We start from the raw sequence: 15,999 nt of genomic DNA on the forward strand, positions 1-15,999 counted from the left end.
CTGGAATATGCAAGAAGCGAGCAAGGGGCACCCACCTCCGCTCTCTGGCTCACAGTTCTACAGGCAGCAGGAGGCCCAGTCCCCCGTCTCTGCTGTCCTTCCAGGTTCGGGGTACCAGGAAGAGTGCCAGGACACTTGGGGTGGGTGGGATTGGTCAAGATGTAGGTGCAGGCTGAGCCCTGTTTTGGCCTGCCGCCCCTGGATTTTCACAGCCCCAAGTTGAGGCAAGAAGGGAACCCCCGGAGCCAGGCATAAGCACAGGTCTCTCAGCACTCCCAGAAAGTTGGGAAAATGGTTTAACAGGCTGAGTGTAGCCATACAGACTTCTCTTGACCCCAACCCAGTTCCTCAGGGGCGCAGGCCTGAGCGTCTTGGCTCTGTGGGGTAGGACCGGTGGGTGCCTGGCAGCGGCAGCAGGCGGGATGGCCGTGGCAGCCCGAGTGCCTTTGAACGCCAGGCCGGGACAATAGGATGGAAACGGCCTTTGCTCGTGGCCTCGGGAAAGACCGAGCCCAAGGGGGCAGGGCTGGGACCCACATCCAACTGTACTTTCCTGGACCCGCTCAAATGCTCCCCTCGCCCCCTCCTCACCCTCACGTCTTCCTCTCTTTCGCCTCCACTGCGGCGGAATCCCAAAGTCTGCAAAAACCCAAGTTATTCAAGTCTGCGTCCGCTCTCCGCTCAGGGTCTTGTTTAACAGCTCCGGGTTTGCGTTTATCCTGCGTAATTAGAAGCAAACATTTGTCCCACCGGGGGTCCCACTTAGGCTGATGAATTTGATTTCTTTTTTCATTAATGGGCCGTGTTTATCATACTTCTAATTATTTCAACTTTAAACACTATTCGTTCTTGTGAGGAGGTGAGAGCCCAGGCGGGAGGCTCCTTCTCCCGGGGGGATTATTTCCATTAATAATGGCAAGAATTCTGAAGCTGCTCCAACCCCTCCCAGAACTGAGGTAAAGGAGTGAGTTTGGGATGGGGGTCGGGCTGGTAAGGAGAGACAAGTCCTGAGGCGGAGGGACTCTGCTCCTCTCCTGTTGGTTCCCCAGCTTAAGTCTTGGGGCTTGCTGTTTTTTGAGAGGTAATCTGGAGTTTGTCTTTTTCACCCTCCGCCACAGCCCTCGCCCCCTCCCAGGCTAGGCTCAGATCCTTCCCCTGTGAGGAGACTCTTGGTAATCTTCCACCCCCCCAGCCAGATCCCAGCCTGGCCCGGCAGAGGCTCCAGGAGCCCTGTCCCGGCCCCCAGCTGCTAACACCGAGAGAAAAGTCAGGAAAAGCTAGGGTTGACCAAGCGGTACCTGGGTGTGGAAGGGAGGGCCCAGCAGACCCCCAAACAGGGGGCAAGGGCAGGGGACTGGGATGCCAAACTCCACGGACAGGAACACCAGGCGGGAAAATAAAGGAGATGTGAAAGAGGGGGGAGGGAACCCCCCAAAGCCATATAATTCTCAATTGCTTTGGTCTTTAATTTCATCGCCCCATAAATGAGGAAATATCAGTTCCCATACTAAATTTTTATCCCCGGCTGATAAATATGACGGGGAATTTTCGTTGGGTCCTCGTAAAAGCGAACAGTTTCGATCAAACTGGTGGGGAAAGACTTATGCAGATAATACAAACAGAGTGGCCATAAAGTCTCTGCCGTTTCCCGCGGGGTGGGAGGTGGGACAAATGGCTCCCTGGATTGACGGCTGCCCGGGCTGTCCCAAGTCTTGTCTGGGGCCTAAACAGCCTAACCTTGCCCCGGCCAACCCCTGTGCCGAGCCCACGGCGACCCCTGCAAATGAAAACACAAAACCATTTCTAATCTCCCCTGGCTGGCCCTGCAAGTGAGTCACACATTACACATTTTCTGCCAGTGTTCCCAGGGTCCACGGACCCCCGTGCCTCATCTCTTGCCCCCTGGATGAGGGAGTTCCGTGGATTTCCTTCCGAAATCCTTTTCTAGCAGCCGCGGGCTTGGGCCTCTCTAGAAGCAATCCAGCCTCCGCACTCCTCCACGCCAGGGTGCCCGGAGCACCGGTCCTTTTCTGGCCAGGCTCCAGCCCTTTGGAAAATCGAAACCCGAGGCTTCGTCCATGGGAAAATGCGGGGCGACCGGAAAGACAAGTTATTTTCCAGATTCCGTTTCCTGAGGAAGGGGTGGAGAGTTTAGTTCGCTTTGGGAGAAAGGCGATGGAGAAACGGAAAGAACTATTTAAAACATACCTTGTCCCTTATTTCTCGTTTTTCTTTATTAAAAAAAAAAAAAAAACCACACAAACACGCTTGTTCCTCTTCTCCATTCACAAATGCTCCCCAGCTCATTCGCTCTGTAAAGGACACTGCTCCGGGTCGGATTTTGTCACATCTGGTGTCCTAGTTTCCCGTGTGATACGTGACTCCCACAAACCAGCCGAGGCCCTGCAGGTTCCCTCTTCCTCTCTGGGAATATTCCCTGTTTTAGTGGGGGCAAGGTCAATTGGAAAGCAAGGGCCGCCAAGGCCTGGAGCAAAAAAGCCGAACCGACTCCAAGGCCAAAGCCTTCCAAGCCCCTGAGATGGTGACCCAGGAGCCGCCCACTGCCAGGCCCAGACTGCATTCCCGGGTCGGGGAGCCGGCGCCTCTGGTCTCTGGCTTCCTCCTTCCTTGACCCCTAGATCCCCTGGAAACCTCCTTTAACCTCCTGGAGCAGCCCTGAAGTGATGGTGACCCCCTCCCTCGTCCATTCCAGACCCTGGAGATTCCCCCCTCAACCCCCACAGGGAACTTGTAACTCAACCAGCTTCCATGAAGGGAGGTCCCCGAACTGAGCTCCCAGGCCAAGCCCGGCGAACCCGGACGCAGGAGAGCAGAAAGTTTAGTTCTGTTTGGGATTCCTTAACTTTTTCCTCCCTTTCTCTGCCCACTGGAGCCCTCCCCACCCTCCGAACCTCACCCCACACCCATCCCAAGGAAGAAGCGAGGGCGAGGGCCAAGGAGAGGAAAAGAAGAGGTAAAAGAGAAGGGAAGAAGTACCTGAATCGTGTCTTGACCTTTTAATTTGAATTTGACTGTTTTGAGCCCCGAGTTGCCTTGCTCTCTCCCTCTCTCCGGCATGTCCCCCTCTCCGCCCCACTCTCCCCAACAGTTACAGGCTGGTTCCCGGATAAACAAACCCCATTCTCCCTAGAACCCCCCCACCCTCCTCCACCCCTCTCCTGCCCCTGCCGCCCGGGGGGCGCTTCCTTTGTTCGCGGGGAAGGGTTCCGGCGCCCCTACCCCGAGGCGGCTGCTAGGTGGCGCTGTTACTCCACGCTGCGCGCTCCGCCTGCCGACAACTTGACCCCGCTGACGTCACGGCCGTCTGAATCATCAAGGCCATTTTCAAATCCCATTGGTCTAGCCGTCACATGGTGAGGACCGAATGCGCGGATAATTATGGAGCTGATATTTCCCCCCCCTCCCCTTCTTTTCCCTCCCGCCCCTCCAACCGCCCCCCCTCCCGGATGGGGGAAAAAAAAAGATGTCAGCTCCTCCGCTGTAGTATTGCTCCTTAAAAACCCCTCTCTCTGAAAATGACATGCCCTCGCAATGTAACTCCGAACTCGTACGCTGAGCCCTTGGCTGCGCCGGGCGGAGGAGAGCGCTATAGCCGGAGCGCAGGCATGTATATGCAATCTGGGAGTGACTTCAACTGCGGGGTGATGAGGGGCTGCGGGCTCGCGCCCTCGCTCTCCAAGAGGGACGAGGGCAGCAGTCCCAACCTCGCCCTCAACACCTACCCGTCCTACCTCTCGCAGCTGGACTCCTGGGGCGACCCCAAAGCCACCTACCGCCTGGAACAACCTGTTGGCAGGCCGCTGTCCTCCTGCTCCTACCCACCTAGTGTCAAGGAGGAGAATGTCTGCTGCATGTACAGCGCAGAGAAGCGGGCGAAAAGTGGCCCCGAGGCAGCTCTCTACTCCCACCCCCTGCAGGAGTCCTGCCTCGGGGAGCACGAGGTGCCCGTGCCCAGCTACTACCGCGCCAGCCCGAGCTACTCCGCGCTGGACAAGCCGCCCCACTGTGCCGGGGCCAACGACTTCGAAGCCCCTTTTGAGCAGCGGGCCGGTCTCAACCCGCGCGCCGAACATCTGGAGTCGCCCCAGCTCGGGGGCAAAGTGAGTTTCCCTGAGACCCCCAAGTCCGACAGCCAGACCCCTAGCCCCAGTGAGATCAAGACCGAGCAGAGCCTGGCGGGCCCAAAAGGCAGCCCCTTGGAGAGAGAAAAGGAGCGGGCCAAAACCGCGGACTCCAGCCCAGACACCTCGGATAACGAAGCGAAAGGTAAGGCTGCCTGGGCCGCGGCGGCCCGGCTGGGACGCTCGGACACTTGGTCTGCGTGGCCGGGGCGGGGGCAGAGGGGAGGGTTGGGCCGAGGAGGCCCTGGACAGTCCAGGGAATGCGATCCCTGCTTGCGACTCGTGTCTGCTGAGCGCCAGGCTGGTGGCGCGTCATTTGGCTAAGGAAGGTAAGCGGCAGAGTGGAGGGGCCGGGCCGGCAGCGGCCGTGGGCGCCGAGACCCGGGAGTGGTGCGCACCGCGGCAGCCTGCGGGCGCCTGCTGCTGCCCAGGGCTGATGACGGCTCCCGGGCGCTTGCTGGCTTTGGTTTGCTTGCTCTATGGTGGTGACTTGGGGGGCTGGTGTCCCTCGTTCAGGTCAGAAGCTTGCAAAAAGCTTAAAATGGCGATCTTGGGCCAGGGACTAGGGAAGGCTTGGGAGAAGGGGGATTTCTCTTTACTGCGTTTTCCCAGTAGAAAATTGTTTCCTTCGAAGCGCGATTTGTTGTTGTGGGTCTGATTTGCGTGTGTGGTATGGGCTCCTGCGGTTTGGGCTCGGCCGGGGGGCCTCGGGCAGCGGGGGCTGGGGCGGAAAGAGGTGGAGGTGATGGGCTGACCGCCACGTCCCTCCCTCCCCCAGACGCCTGGCTTGGGGACGGCGTTGGAACAGGGCATTTGGAATGTTGTAAGTTTCTTGTCTCCCCTGTTAAATTTCTTCTTCTTTTTCTTTTTCTAGTTAAATTAAAAAAATATTTTTTCGTTCTTTTCCAAAAGCAGCTTACAAATGAGTGGTTGGGAAATTTCTGTGTGCGTGGCAAGCGGTTTTCTCCTGAAAGGGAGTGTTGCTTTAGTTGGATTTCATTGTGATTTTGCCTGGAAAGAGAAAGCCTAGCCAGAGTTCAAGCTCAGGGTTCAAGATTCATTTCTGTGGCAGGAACTGGGGGCCTCCAGGACCTTTCTCTGACGCCTGGAGAAAGAATGTGGAGGAAATGGGAGCAGTGGAGGGAGCCTGAGGGGACCGACTTCCCCTGAAAAGTTGGAGCAAAAAGCATCAAGAAAGGCCCAACTGGGAGGAGAGGAATAAACCTGTTTCCCATGGCACTGACTACTGGAGGCTGTATATAAGTGGGGCTCATTGGGTGTAGAGGCAGATGAGATCCTGAGAGCTGAGCAGACTGGGGGTGGCCTGGATCTTGTGGCGCTTTGTATATGGATGCGGCGCACACGCGTGCCTGGCGGCGACCTGTGTCACACTCACACACACGCCTCTCGCATGCTTCGCGCACACTCACGCATGCCCGCTCACACACACACACACACACACACACACACACACACGCACTGTTTTGGCGGGCAAGGGCAGAGCCTTGCTCTCTTGGGTCTCCTTTGCAAAGGTGGCCTTGGCAAATCAGCCCATAGAGAGCCCAGCCAGAAGATGAGCACGGGTGTGTTCATGAGGCTGAGAGAGAGAGTGAGCTACCCACACCCACGAAGCTTCCCTGTGACACATGTGCAGCAGGAAAGCTTTAGTTTTGTGCCCTCTCCGCAGACCCTGAGCTTTGTTGGGAAAGAATTTTAGGGTAGGAAAAGCTGCGTCCTAGCCCCACCACAAGCAAAGTCAAGGTTAACAAGCCTACCTCCCAACTCAAACTGCCCCCATTCCGGTAGGCTCCCTTTTCTCCCCTGCCCTCCCCACAACAACCTAAGCCCTTCCACCCCAACTAATCCCTCTCAGTCTGCACTTTGCCTGTGCCCTTCTTGCCTCCACTCCCCCCCATATGGTGTCTCCACCAGGCCAGAGGCAAGAGGGCTTTTGGCCAGACTTCCCAATTTGTAATTTCTCCCTTCCCCCAAAACCCAACAACCCCAATGAGAAAACGAGAACCTTTAAACAATTTGGCAAGAGGCTGCAGGTGCAGAGGCAGGAGCAGAAGTAAGAACATTCAGATGTCTTAAACTACAGCCTCAACTTTGCCTTTTTTTTTTTTTCCTGGTGCCTCTTGGTTCCCCTAGGGCCCCTGCCTCACTCCCCATCAAGATGAGATCCAGGAATCTGGCAGTTCCTTTTGGCAAAGGGGGGAGATAGAGTATAGAGCCACCAGCAGCCACCTTTGCAGGGTGCCCTTCTTGGGTCTCTGGACTCTGGTTTTTTTTTTTTCGTAGAAAGGATGGCCAAGGGTTCTCCTGCTGCTTGAGGAGCAAGGCTGGTCCATTTCAGCAAGAATGTGTACCAGGGAAAGAAGCTGTCAATAAGATAATGGGAAATACACACTAAATCCATAGCATCTCCTTCTATCAATAGACACATGTGTACATATGTGTGTGTGTACATTTGTGTAGGAGTGTGTATCTCTACAGGAATATACATGTACATACAGGCATTCATATCTATAGAGACTAGATGGAGATTTCCAGGAGGCTGCATTTCCTCAGGATATCTCTCTCCCTTGACCTTAGGTCCTATGGCTAGGGCAGTTGTCTGAGGACCCCTCAGCATGCCCCAGAGCTGTTGCCCCTGACCTCCGCTGCCTTCACAAGCAACCCGGCTTCAGCCACTCACACCTGGGGGAAATGGCCAGGAGAGGAAGAACTGGCAACGGGAGATTGAAAGGGGCAGAGTTGCTCTGTGGCACTTCAGGTGGGAACAAGGGCTGGGGGTCTGGTACAGGGACAACTGTAATGGCCTGTGGCCATAGGGACTAAGGCGACGTCCCTCTGTCCCTCCACTGAGTTGAAAGGGGTCAAAGCTCTCTGGGAATTGCTCTAGGCAGCAGGGTGCACTCTGCAACCCCGTCTGGGGCCTGGGAAGCGCTTTTCCTTCTAGTTGGATTTTTCCAGAACTGGAATGGAACAGAGAGGAGGGAGGGCCTGGTGAGGTTGAGAGCGCCCGCCAGGGTCAGGAAGCTGAGGGAGAGTGGGAGTACTCAGAATCTGCTAGGTCAAGGTGGATTTGGGTCATTTAATTAATAAATGCTTTGGAGGCAAGAGCTTTCTGTCTTTCCCCATGTAAGTCTAGACCCCAAAGAAATTCTAAGAGCCCTGAGCCCAAGAGGACCCCACCAGCCAGGCCTGTGGGGTGAGAACAGCTCCCCTGTGCTCCCTGAGCCGCCCCCACAGCAGGCCGGCCAAGGCTGCAGCATGCTGTGAGGGTTTGCCTCTTCGAGGGATACTTATGTAAATAATGTTATTTTTAACAGAGGAGATAAAGGCAGAAAACACCACAGGAAATTGGCTGACAGCAAAGAGCGGAAGGAAGAAGAGGTGCCCCTATACTAAACACCAGACGCTGGAATTGGAGAAAGAATTTCTGTTCAATATGTATTTGACGCGAGAGCGCCGCCTGGAGATTAGCAAGACCATTAACCTTACAGACAGACAAGTCAAAATCTGGTTTCAAAATCGCAGAATGAAACTCAAGAAAATGAACCGAGAGAATCGGATCCGGGAACTGACCTCCAATTTTAATTTCACCTGAGCGCGCGGCCTCCCCTCCCCCTCCCCTCTCTCCCCACTCCTTCCTTTCCCCGCCCCTCCTCCCTTTGTGCCTGGTGGTATATTTTTTTTTTCCTCCCTGAGTATAAATGCAACGCGCCTGCAAAAAAAGGCAAAGACCTCAGACTCTCCTTCCAAGGGACCTATGGTTTGTGCTGCGAAGATGCATCCACCTCAAGCATGAGAAATGGGGTGCCGGGGTGTGGGGTGTGATGTGCCCGCATAGATGAGGGTGGGAGTGTGGCTGGTGTGTGTGTCAACCCCTCACTCACCCACGCACTCACACACACCATCCTGTCCTCCATGCAAAGTTAAGGTCGAATCCACCCGATCATAGGGGGAAAAAGAGGGAAAAAATCAACCGGAGAAGGTCTGTAATCTCGCAGAGCACAGTCAGAATCGCTCCTTCCTTGCTGCATTTCCTCCTTAGGATAATAGACGTTTTGGAAAGTTCAGCTAGTGTTTGTGTGTTTGTCCTAGCGCCCAGCGCCTCCACCAAACCCTCTCCGTGTCTTTACCTCCCAGTTGCTCTGAGAATCTGCTTGAAGTCTCGTATTTGTACTGCTTTCTGCTTTTCTCCCATCCTCCCAACACCCCACACATTCCCCCCGCCACTGACACCTCAGAAATTCCATCCAGAGGAATACAAAAAATTTTAAAAATTAAAAATAGAACATAGTGAAGCAAAGACAGACTGCCCCTCCCCCTTTAAATATCGCCCTGTCCCTGTCTGGGAGTTGTGTTATTTAAAGATATTCTGTATGTTGTATCTTTTGCATGTAGCTTCCTTAATGGAAAAGAAAATCCTAATAAATTTCCAGAATCGTAATGTTCAAATGGGTGGTTTTTTGTTTTTAAGTGTTTTTTAGCAACACCCCCACCCCAAAAGAGACTGAGTGTGTGGATGTGTGTGTTTTGTGTTCGACTCATCTCCTAGAGCCTTTCTAGAATGTCTCTTGGCGGGTTTAATGTAAGTGAGAGACCATAACGTTGATTTAAATATTATCCAGGTGACCACAATAAGTCAAGGTCATAAAACAGTAATGTCAGGACGGTCTTGGTGCGCGCGAGAGGTGGATTTTATGATCTGCAAATATAATGTGGTGCTGCAGTAAAAGATGCATTTAAAGGTGACTGGAGGAGGGAAAGAGGCAGAGAGCAAACTGCAATCTTGAGGAGCAGACGGATCTGATTGCCTGGGGTGCTGGGCCAGGCGCACCCCACCGCGGCTGGGGGAACCCCAAGAGCCCCCCACCTATCCAAAGAGAGGAATAAACTTAACCGCCGGAGGGGGACGAGGAGCTCAGCCACCCCCCCCCCCACCTCGACAGCAGCAGCAGAAGCCCGGGCGGAGGCAGGAGGAGGAGGCGGCGACAAGGTAAGAGAAGCGGTTTCTTGTTCTTCTCTTGGCGGCGGAGTGGGGACCAGCGGCATCCCCAGGTGCCCGGCGGGCAGCGGGCACAACAGGGAGGAAGGTGTTTCGGGTGTCCGAGCCTGCTGAGAGCCCAGGCTTGCCTTGTGGCCGCTCGCAGCGGAGGGCAGTGGCCGGGAGCTCCTTCTCCTCCCCTCCCCGACCCGCTGCCGTGGGGTTCGGCGGTTAAAGGGGTAAATTGGTGGTTTTTGGCTTCTTTCTCTGCGCGGGCACTTAGGGTCGCCTCGAGGTCGACGCATGGATCTAGATGTCGCTCAGTCTGGTCGTCTGTTGGGGGAAGAAGAGGGAGGGTGGGCTTGAGAGGGCTAGAGCTTGAGGCTTAGGTTTCCTGCTTTCTGCTGGTTTGGATCTGAGCCTTATTCAGGCTCTCGGTCCCCACGCTCCCTGGCTGCGGGGCTTTGCCAGGCAAGTGGCCTGATTGGAAGAGGCTCTGAAGCACAGGCGCCTTGGTTCGGCCACCCATAGAGGCAGGGAAGCAAAGCAGAGCTGAGAGAGGGAGAGGATCAGAGGGAATCCAGGAGGAGAGCACAGGAGAGCCAGATGGACAAGACAGGGGACCCAGCTCAAGAGTGGAAGGACACTCCAGCTTCCCCCAGGGCCAGAGGCAGGGGAGTAACTCCACTGTGGTGCTGGGGGCGGGGCGGGGGTTTGGCAGCTGGAGGTCCCATTTCACCAGAGCTCCCCTGAGCAATTTGCTTAGACCAGAGGCTGTTGAGGCAGTCAGACCCCCTACCCACCCAGCCACCCAAAGTCGACTCTCTAGTCCTTAGGGAGGTTGTGGGGGCGGAAAGGGGGACGGGGCTGAATTTCTTCCTTCCCCAACCCCCTTCCCTTCTCCTCCCGATAGATGCAAAGCCGAATCTCCCGCCCTGCTCGCTCAGCTGATCTGTGGCTTAGGTAGTTTCATGTTGTTGGGATTGAGTTTTGAACTCGGCAACAAGAAACTGCCTGAGTTACATCAGTCGGTTTTCGTCGAGGGCCCCAACCCACCTACCCCGCTCCTTCCCTCCCTAGTGGGACTGCCCCACAGCCCCCTCCCAGATAGGGCAAAATGGGTACGGACTGAGGAGGGCAAGCTGTGACTGGGGCCGCAGGACAAGTTTGGGGAGCCCCGCTTTATACTGTCCACTCCTCAGCCTGTCCCAATCCCTGTGACTGAGGGAGAGGAGTTTTTCCTGCAGCTATTGTTTCCTGGGCCCAGCTGATGGAGACAGACAAAGAAAGTCTAGCCAATTCCAAGGAAATTGAGGAATTTGAGTAAGAGGTGGCCTAGTGGGCCAGCTCAGTTGGGCAGCAGGGTGGGGCAGGATCAGGAGAGAGGAGCACAGAAAGAGAAGGGAGTCTCTGGAAGGGCTAGCTTTTCTCACCTGCCAACCTCCAAAGACAAAAACCTGCCTCCAGTTGGCTGGGGCTGGAGCTTCCCCTTAGACAAGTGGAGTGCCTTGTGGGGGGGAGGGGTTTCCAAGAGTTGGGGAACTCAGAGCACCAGCTCAGCCACCTCCCCTTCCCTTTCTATAGCTCCATCCCCATGAGAAGGGCATATTTAGGGTATTAGTAGGTTAGAGGAAAGCCATCAAGTCCAAGTAGAACCCCCACCCCCCCACACACCCTACTGGGAAACATCAGGGCAGGAACCTGGCTCTAGTCTCTGTGTAGCTGTCTGTGGCCCATACGCCTTGGCCTGTTGTGTCTCTGGCTATCAGGCAGCTGCTTGTCTTTGCGCTGTGTGGAAATGTCTGGGTGAACGGAGGCTGCCAGCGCCCACCATTACCATATTTTGTTGGGAAGGTTGTTGGCTGATGCCAGGGGGAGGAGGGGAGGATAATGGAGTAAAGGAGAATCTGAGCAATGTGAAACTTCGCAAAGCTTCTTCCCCCCTCCTTTCCCCACCTGGTTCCTCAATTCTGGCCCTGGTTGCTAGAGAGAAGAGGCTTCTCTGCCTGCGGAGAAAAATGGGAGGGGGTCAGGGAGAATGGGGAGATACACCCCTGTTCTCAGAGAGACTGGGAAAGAGAAAGCCAAAAGAAGAAGGACAGGCTCCTGGTTCTCTTACTTTGGAATTATTATGATTATTAAAACATTATAAACTTTGAGACAGGGGAACAAAATGATGTCCCTGTTACAAAATATATACACAGAGTTATATATTTTCACAGTGGTCTGCTGGGGGGATGTATCTAACCTTGTATATGAGTGTGGGTCTCTGTTGCTCTATCTCTGTCTTCTCCAGACTCTCTCAAATTCCCAGTATATTTTTACAAGCATACTTTGTGTATTTTTTTCTCTCTCTCTTATACAAAGAGATTTCTTTTGACCCCAAGGAGGCTAGAGGAGAAAATGGGAATAGAGCCTTTCTTCTCCCTAGCTGAGTTTGTTAGTCTGTCTTTCTGTCTCTCCCCCAGCCCTTTGTGGGAGAAAATAATCTCTTCCCTTGAAGGGAAATGCTCAAATCTCTCTATGGCTCCCGGGGAAATAGGGAGGTTTTCAGAGAGGAAGGCCAGCTGGTGCGAGGCAGGCAGGGGCTCCCCTGGTTGGGGAGCCCCTAACAGTCTCTGAGTGTTCAAGCTGTCAGAATCACAGGGCCAGTTGGAGTGAAGGGAGTCCCAGGCAGGGGCGGGGTGTTCAGGAGTGCCTGGCTTGGAGAGAGTGTCCCTGATGGGCCGAAATTCACCAATGAACGACTTTTGAGCTTCGGGTCTCTCTCTGCCCCCATTTCCGTTTCAATGTCGGTGGGCTTCTGGGGGGGTGGCCACAGAGCCATGAGTCTGGGGTGTCCCCCTTCCCAGATCCTGGGGAATGGGGTGAGTTCTCATCGGGCCAAGGTGAGGGGCAGTCTGGTGGCCAGAGTCCACCCCGGGGCCCTGGGACCATAGATTATGGCTAAAGCGATGGTGATTATTTATTCGCTTCGCTGGAAGGGAGTCTTCAGAAGAAACAGCGTGAAGAGGAGGGAAAAAATTATCTCTCTCGTCTGCGGATATTAAGATGGATTTTTATTTCTTAAAGGACCCTCCCCGCCGAGAGCGCATAAGCGTAAACTTAATATATGCTCCGCAGCCCAACTCCAGAAATCGCAATAAAAGTTAAAACCTCCCCTACTGGTTTTTTTTAATTATGATATGGGAAAGAGGAGCAGGATTTATAGAGCTGAACTCCCGGCGTGTGTGTTTAAGACTTGCGGGAGACGGAGGAAAAGGCAAGAGCTCGCCAAGGAGAGCCTTGGTCTCTGAGATAACTCGCGGGCTGCTGGGGCTCCGGCTTAGCCCGGCCGATCCTCTGTGGCCTCCCCGGCACCTCGGCTCCCCGGCTCCCCGGCACCCTCCGCCCTTGCCCACGGCCTTGCCTCGGCTCGGAGATACAGCCTTTCTCGGGAACAGGTGAAGGGCAGCAGCGGCGGGGGACTGGGGGCTGCGGGTGGGCACTGGGCTTTGTGTGGGTCCCGTGCAGGGGAGGGGGTTTGCAGTCCGGGGCAGGGTCGCGGCCCGAGGGAGGCCCGGCGGGCGCCTTGGCTAGGAGGGGTGTCCGACCCGGCGCGAGGGCTCGGACAAGGTGGATTGTGTGTGGACTTTGGCCGCAGACGGAGCAGAGCGGGCTCCGGGGCGGAGGCCAGCCGCGAGGCGGGCAACCGGATGTTGAGTCTGTAGGAAGGACCTTGAGGTCTGTGTGGTGTTTGGGCTGCCGGGGGGCGGCGGCCCCGAGTGTGGAGCGCGCAGTGCGCGGGGCGCGGCGGTCCGCGTGGGCGAGGCAGCAGGCCCCGCACACCTCTGCCGCTGCAGGGCCGGGTCCTGGGCGTCTGCACAGAGGCCGGCCAGTGGTCAGAGCGTGGAAAATAAACGCGGTTAAGGGTCTTTCTTTCTTTCTTTCCCACATAAGAGGTCCTTTCTTTCTCTCTCTCTCTCTTTCGGAGATACCTGGATTTGGTCCAGAACAGGTTGCCCGCGGGAGGGCCCCGCGAGCGGCAGCGCGCGAGGGAGGGAGAGAGGGAGGGAGGGCGAGAAAGAGGGAGGGAGGGAGGGAAGGAGGGCGGGCAGCGGCGGCTGCGGTGGCCGGGGCTTCCCTCCCCCGGCGGGAGGCGGCTGCCCTGCATCTGTGGCCGTGGGGAGCCGAGGAGCAGGTAACGAAGGCGCTTCCCGAGGCGGGATTGGACCAAGCCAGAGGGACCGAGTCTTCCGGGTCTCTGCCCAGCGCCCTGGAGGGGAGAGAAGGTAGGGAGATCGGCGCCCGCCCGGCCTGGCAGAGAGGCCTCGGGAATGTTGAACCTGTATTTGATTTTAGGCTCACACTCATGTTGTGAGTCTGTCTGCCTCCGGAGACGCGGTTTGCCTGTCTGTCTGTCTGTCTGAGACGTCCCAAACCCTAGGCTCGCCTTCCAAAGGCTGAAAAAAATCGGGAAATTTCGTCGGAATGTGCACTTTCATTCATTGGATTCTCTGCAACTCAGCGGGGCTGGCTGCTGCGCCCCCAAGTTGGAAGGGAGCTTTCCTCCAGCTTTCTGGTTGCCGGATCCTCTGGTTCCCTCCGCCATGGACTGAGTTTCTGGCTCCAGGTTCGCGGGTTGCCCTGAGGTTTGAGGCCAGACAGCTCCTAGTCTGGCAGGGAGGGCGGGGGAGAGACTAGCGGCTCTGGCCCCTTAATTGTACTTCGGGCCCGTATTGTCTCTCCTTTCGCCACCTCGGCTTCCTCAGTCTGGGCTCCAAAGTCACTGCAAATTTCCTTGCGACACACACACATCACACAAAGATCAGGTAACAAGGCGCCCCGAGCCATGGGGGCTTCAGGCAGAGAGCACCCCCAGTTCTGGGGCCGCTCCTCCCTCAGCCACTCCCCAGGCTGGGAAACCAGACCGGGTTGGGGGAGCCGGAAATAGCCCCGTTTGCTGCGGGGCGGGAGGGCGGGGGGCCGGCGGGAATGCAGGCCGTGGCGTTGAGAGGGCCACGTTCACAGGCCCTAGGGGTTTCACTCCTGCTGGGCTTAGGGCCCTGACTCCTGGCGTGTAGGGATCCCGGATACCCACCTGGGGTGGGGGCAGGACGCGGTCTCCTCGCGGCGGGCCAGGAGAATTCAGTTTCTGCTTCCAGCGCAGGCCTTAGCTAGGAGGAGTTGTGTGTGGGTGTGTTTTTCCCAACAAAGAGGGATCAGGAGCGAGAAGGGGGGAAAGTAGAGGGGAACCGAGGAGGGGGCGGGGAGGGGGAGAGGGCAGCCGAGAGGTGAAATGAGCCCATTTCAGGGGGAGAAGGAAAATGAAAGCAAATGGAGCACGGCCTCCTCCGCGCGGGCGGGTGCTGACGAGCCCGGGGAGTGGGGCTCCCTGCCTGCGGCGGCTGGGGACCGGGAAAAGCCTGTTTTAAATTTAATCCGAACTTGACGGTGTGGATTGAACCGGAGGGAATTTAAATCACTAAGAGGGAGGCGCAGGGCAAGGGGAGGGGATGACTCTAACCTGTCTGTCTCTCTGTCTGTCTGTCCTTCGCATGATGGTGCTAGCTTGGTTGTGGTCGCAGCTGTGCAGGTCTGAGGTGATGGAGTAAGGGTGCCCCTCCCCCTTAGGGGGCTCTCCTGTGCCTAGTGAATTCTTCTGGGGTCGGAGGCAAGCTCTAAGAACCAGAGTGAATGCAGAGCTGCAAGCTAAAGCTGGGGTATCCGCCCCCCCTGCCAACAGGGACTCCCTGTGTCCTCCAGTCCCTCGGGTTTGCCCCATCGGTGCTGAGGAAAATTGAAGGGCGTGCTGGGGGGTGACAGGGAGTCTGGGAATCTGGCAGGAGATCCAGCAGGAGTAGGTGAGCCTGGAAAGACAAGCCCCTCCTTATTGATGCCCCCACATCCACAGGCCGGGGTTTGGGGCTAGCCTGAAGTTCTGCTTCAGAGCCCTGACCTGCCATCCCACCTCCAAATGCAGAGACGAGGGGTACAGCCCACATGCAGTTGTGGAACCCGAGGGACCTCGGCCTGGGGAACTCAGGGACGCCCAGCCCCTTCCAGCCCCCCTCCTCGGGACTGCTGCTCTCGGCAAGGCCTAGGCAAACCGGCGCATCGGTGGGGAGGGGGCTGTGGGCGAGGCCTGCTTCCTGATCCACAGCTGTGTCTGGGCCTGAGTGGGGAGGGTCTGAGTTCGCGCTCTCAAGCAAAGGCGACAATCTCCCCTCAGTTTCACGGGGAATTTGATGGCAGCAGGGAGCCTGGGCCGGGTGATCCGGGCTGCCCCGCTGCGGCTGCCTCTGCTGGGTGGGCAAGCAGGGTGGGCAGGCGGCTCAAGAGTTGAAAAAAAGGTAGTGGCCAAGGGGCGTAGGACAGAAAGGGGCATCTGTTTATAGCCACTATGTCTGAGGGGCTCTCCCAAATAGTAGAGACCCATAGGAAAGGGTCTTTAGGGGCGCCTTTCTTCTAGGAAAACTGAGGTTGGGGCAGATGGGCCCGGTCGACTGGCAAAGACGCAAAAGGAGGAGCGGGGCGTGAGACCTTCTCCTTCATCATGTCTTCTTTGCTCCTAGACTAGAGCGTGGCTCAGCCCCCAGACGCCTGGGTGGCTGCCTGGGCTGAGATGGGGTTCTACATCCTCCAGAGGCCTAGTGTACCCACCCCAGCAGGTCGCCCGGGAGGGGCAGGAGAGGAGGCCTCTTCCTCCTTTGTGTCCGGACAGAAGTGGCCGCCGCGCCCGGAGCCGGTCCCGCGGCAAAGGCCCGGCAAGCCAGCGGACTGCACAATGCCACGGCTGCTCCCAGCTCGCGCCCTGCCCCGTCCTGCCTGCCTATCGCCGCCCTTCCTCCCTCTCGCTCTCTGCACGCCTTCGTCTCCCTG

The 15,999-nt window shown here is 56.7% G+C and overlaps 2 protein-coding genes across 4 annotated transcripts; one reads left to right on the forward strand and one right to left on the reverse strand.

The window, feature by feature from the left end:
• The first annotated feature begins 3,446 nt into the window (after positions 1 to 3,446).
• On the forward strand, positions 3,447 to 8,601 carry HOXC10 (homeobox C10). 2 transcript variants are annotated; one of them, XR_013449215.1, is made up of 4 exons: positions 3,447 to 4,287; positions 4,921 to 4,965; positions 6,738 to 6,918; positions 7,478 to 7,578. XR_013449215.1 is itself a non-coding variant. In XM_036124188.2 (2 exons), the coding sequence occupies exons 1-2, from the start codon at positions 3,537 to 3,539 to the stop codon at positions 7,753 to 7,755; spliced, it is 1,029 nt and encodes a 342-aa protein (XP_035980081.1). In that variant the 5' UTR covers positions 3,447 to 3,536; the 3' UTR covers positions 7,756 to 8,601. The 2 variants fall into 2 exon arrangements, 1 of the variants encoding a protein (XP_035980081.1); XM_036124188.2 differs by lacking the exons at positions 4,921 to 4,965; positions 6,738 to 6,918 and having other exon boundaries at positions 7,478 to 8,601.
• A 3,588-nt stretch (positions 8,602 to 12,189) lies between these two features.
• On the reverse strand, positions 12,190 to 15,673 carry LOC118555808 (uncharacterized). Of its 2 annotated transcripts, XR_013449216.1 has the most exons (3): positions 14,645 to 15,673; positions 14,219 to 14,294; positions 12,190 to 13,393 (listed from the first exon to the last, which is right to left on the reverse strand). XR_013449216.1 is itself a non-coding variant. In XM_078076069.1 (2 exons), the coding sequence occupies exons 1-2, from the start codon at positions 13,489 to 13,491 to the stop codon at positions 12,464 to 12,466; spliced, it is 936 nt and encodes a 311-aa protein (XP_077932195.1). In that variant the 5' UTR covers positions 13,492 to 14,198; the 3' UTR covers positions 12,190 to 12,463. The 2 variants fall into 2 exon arrangements, 1 of the variants encoding a protein (XP_077932195.1); XM_078076069.1 differs by lacking the exons at positions 14,219 to 14,294; positions 14,645 to 15,673 and adding an exon at positions 13,486 to 14,198.
• Between the last annotated feature and the right edge of the window lie 326 nt (positions 15,674 to 15,999).

This window comes from Halichoerus grypus, chromosome 6 (genome assembly GCF_964656455.1).
Source record: "Halichoerus grypus chromosome 6, mHalGry1.hap1.1, whole genome shotgun sequence".
Classification (NCBI taxonomy): domain Eukaryota; kingdom Metazoa; phylum Chordata; class Mammalia; order Carnivora; family Phocidae; genus Halichoerus; species Halichoerus grypus.

What these genes read in the sequence shown, in the direction of transcription:
- HOXC10 (XM_036124188.2), top strand. Translation starts at nt 3,537, where the DNA reads ATGACATGCCCTCGCAATGTAACTCCGAACTCGTACGCTGAGCCCTTG. An exon ending in CTCGGATAACGAAGCGAAAG is followed by an intron (nt 4,288 to 7,477) that starts GTAAGGCTGCCT and finishes TATTTTTAACAG; the next exon opens with AGGAGATAAAGGCAGAAAAC.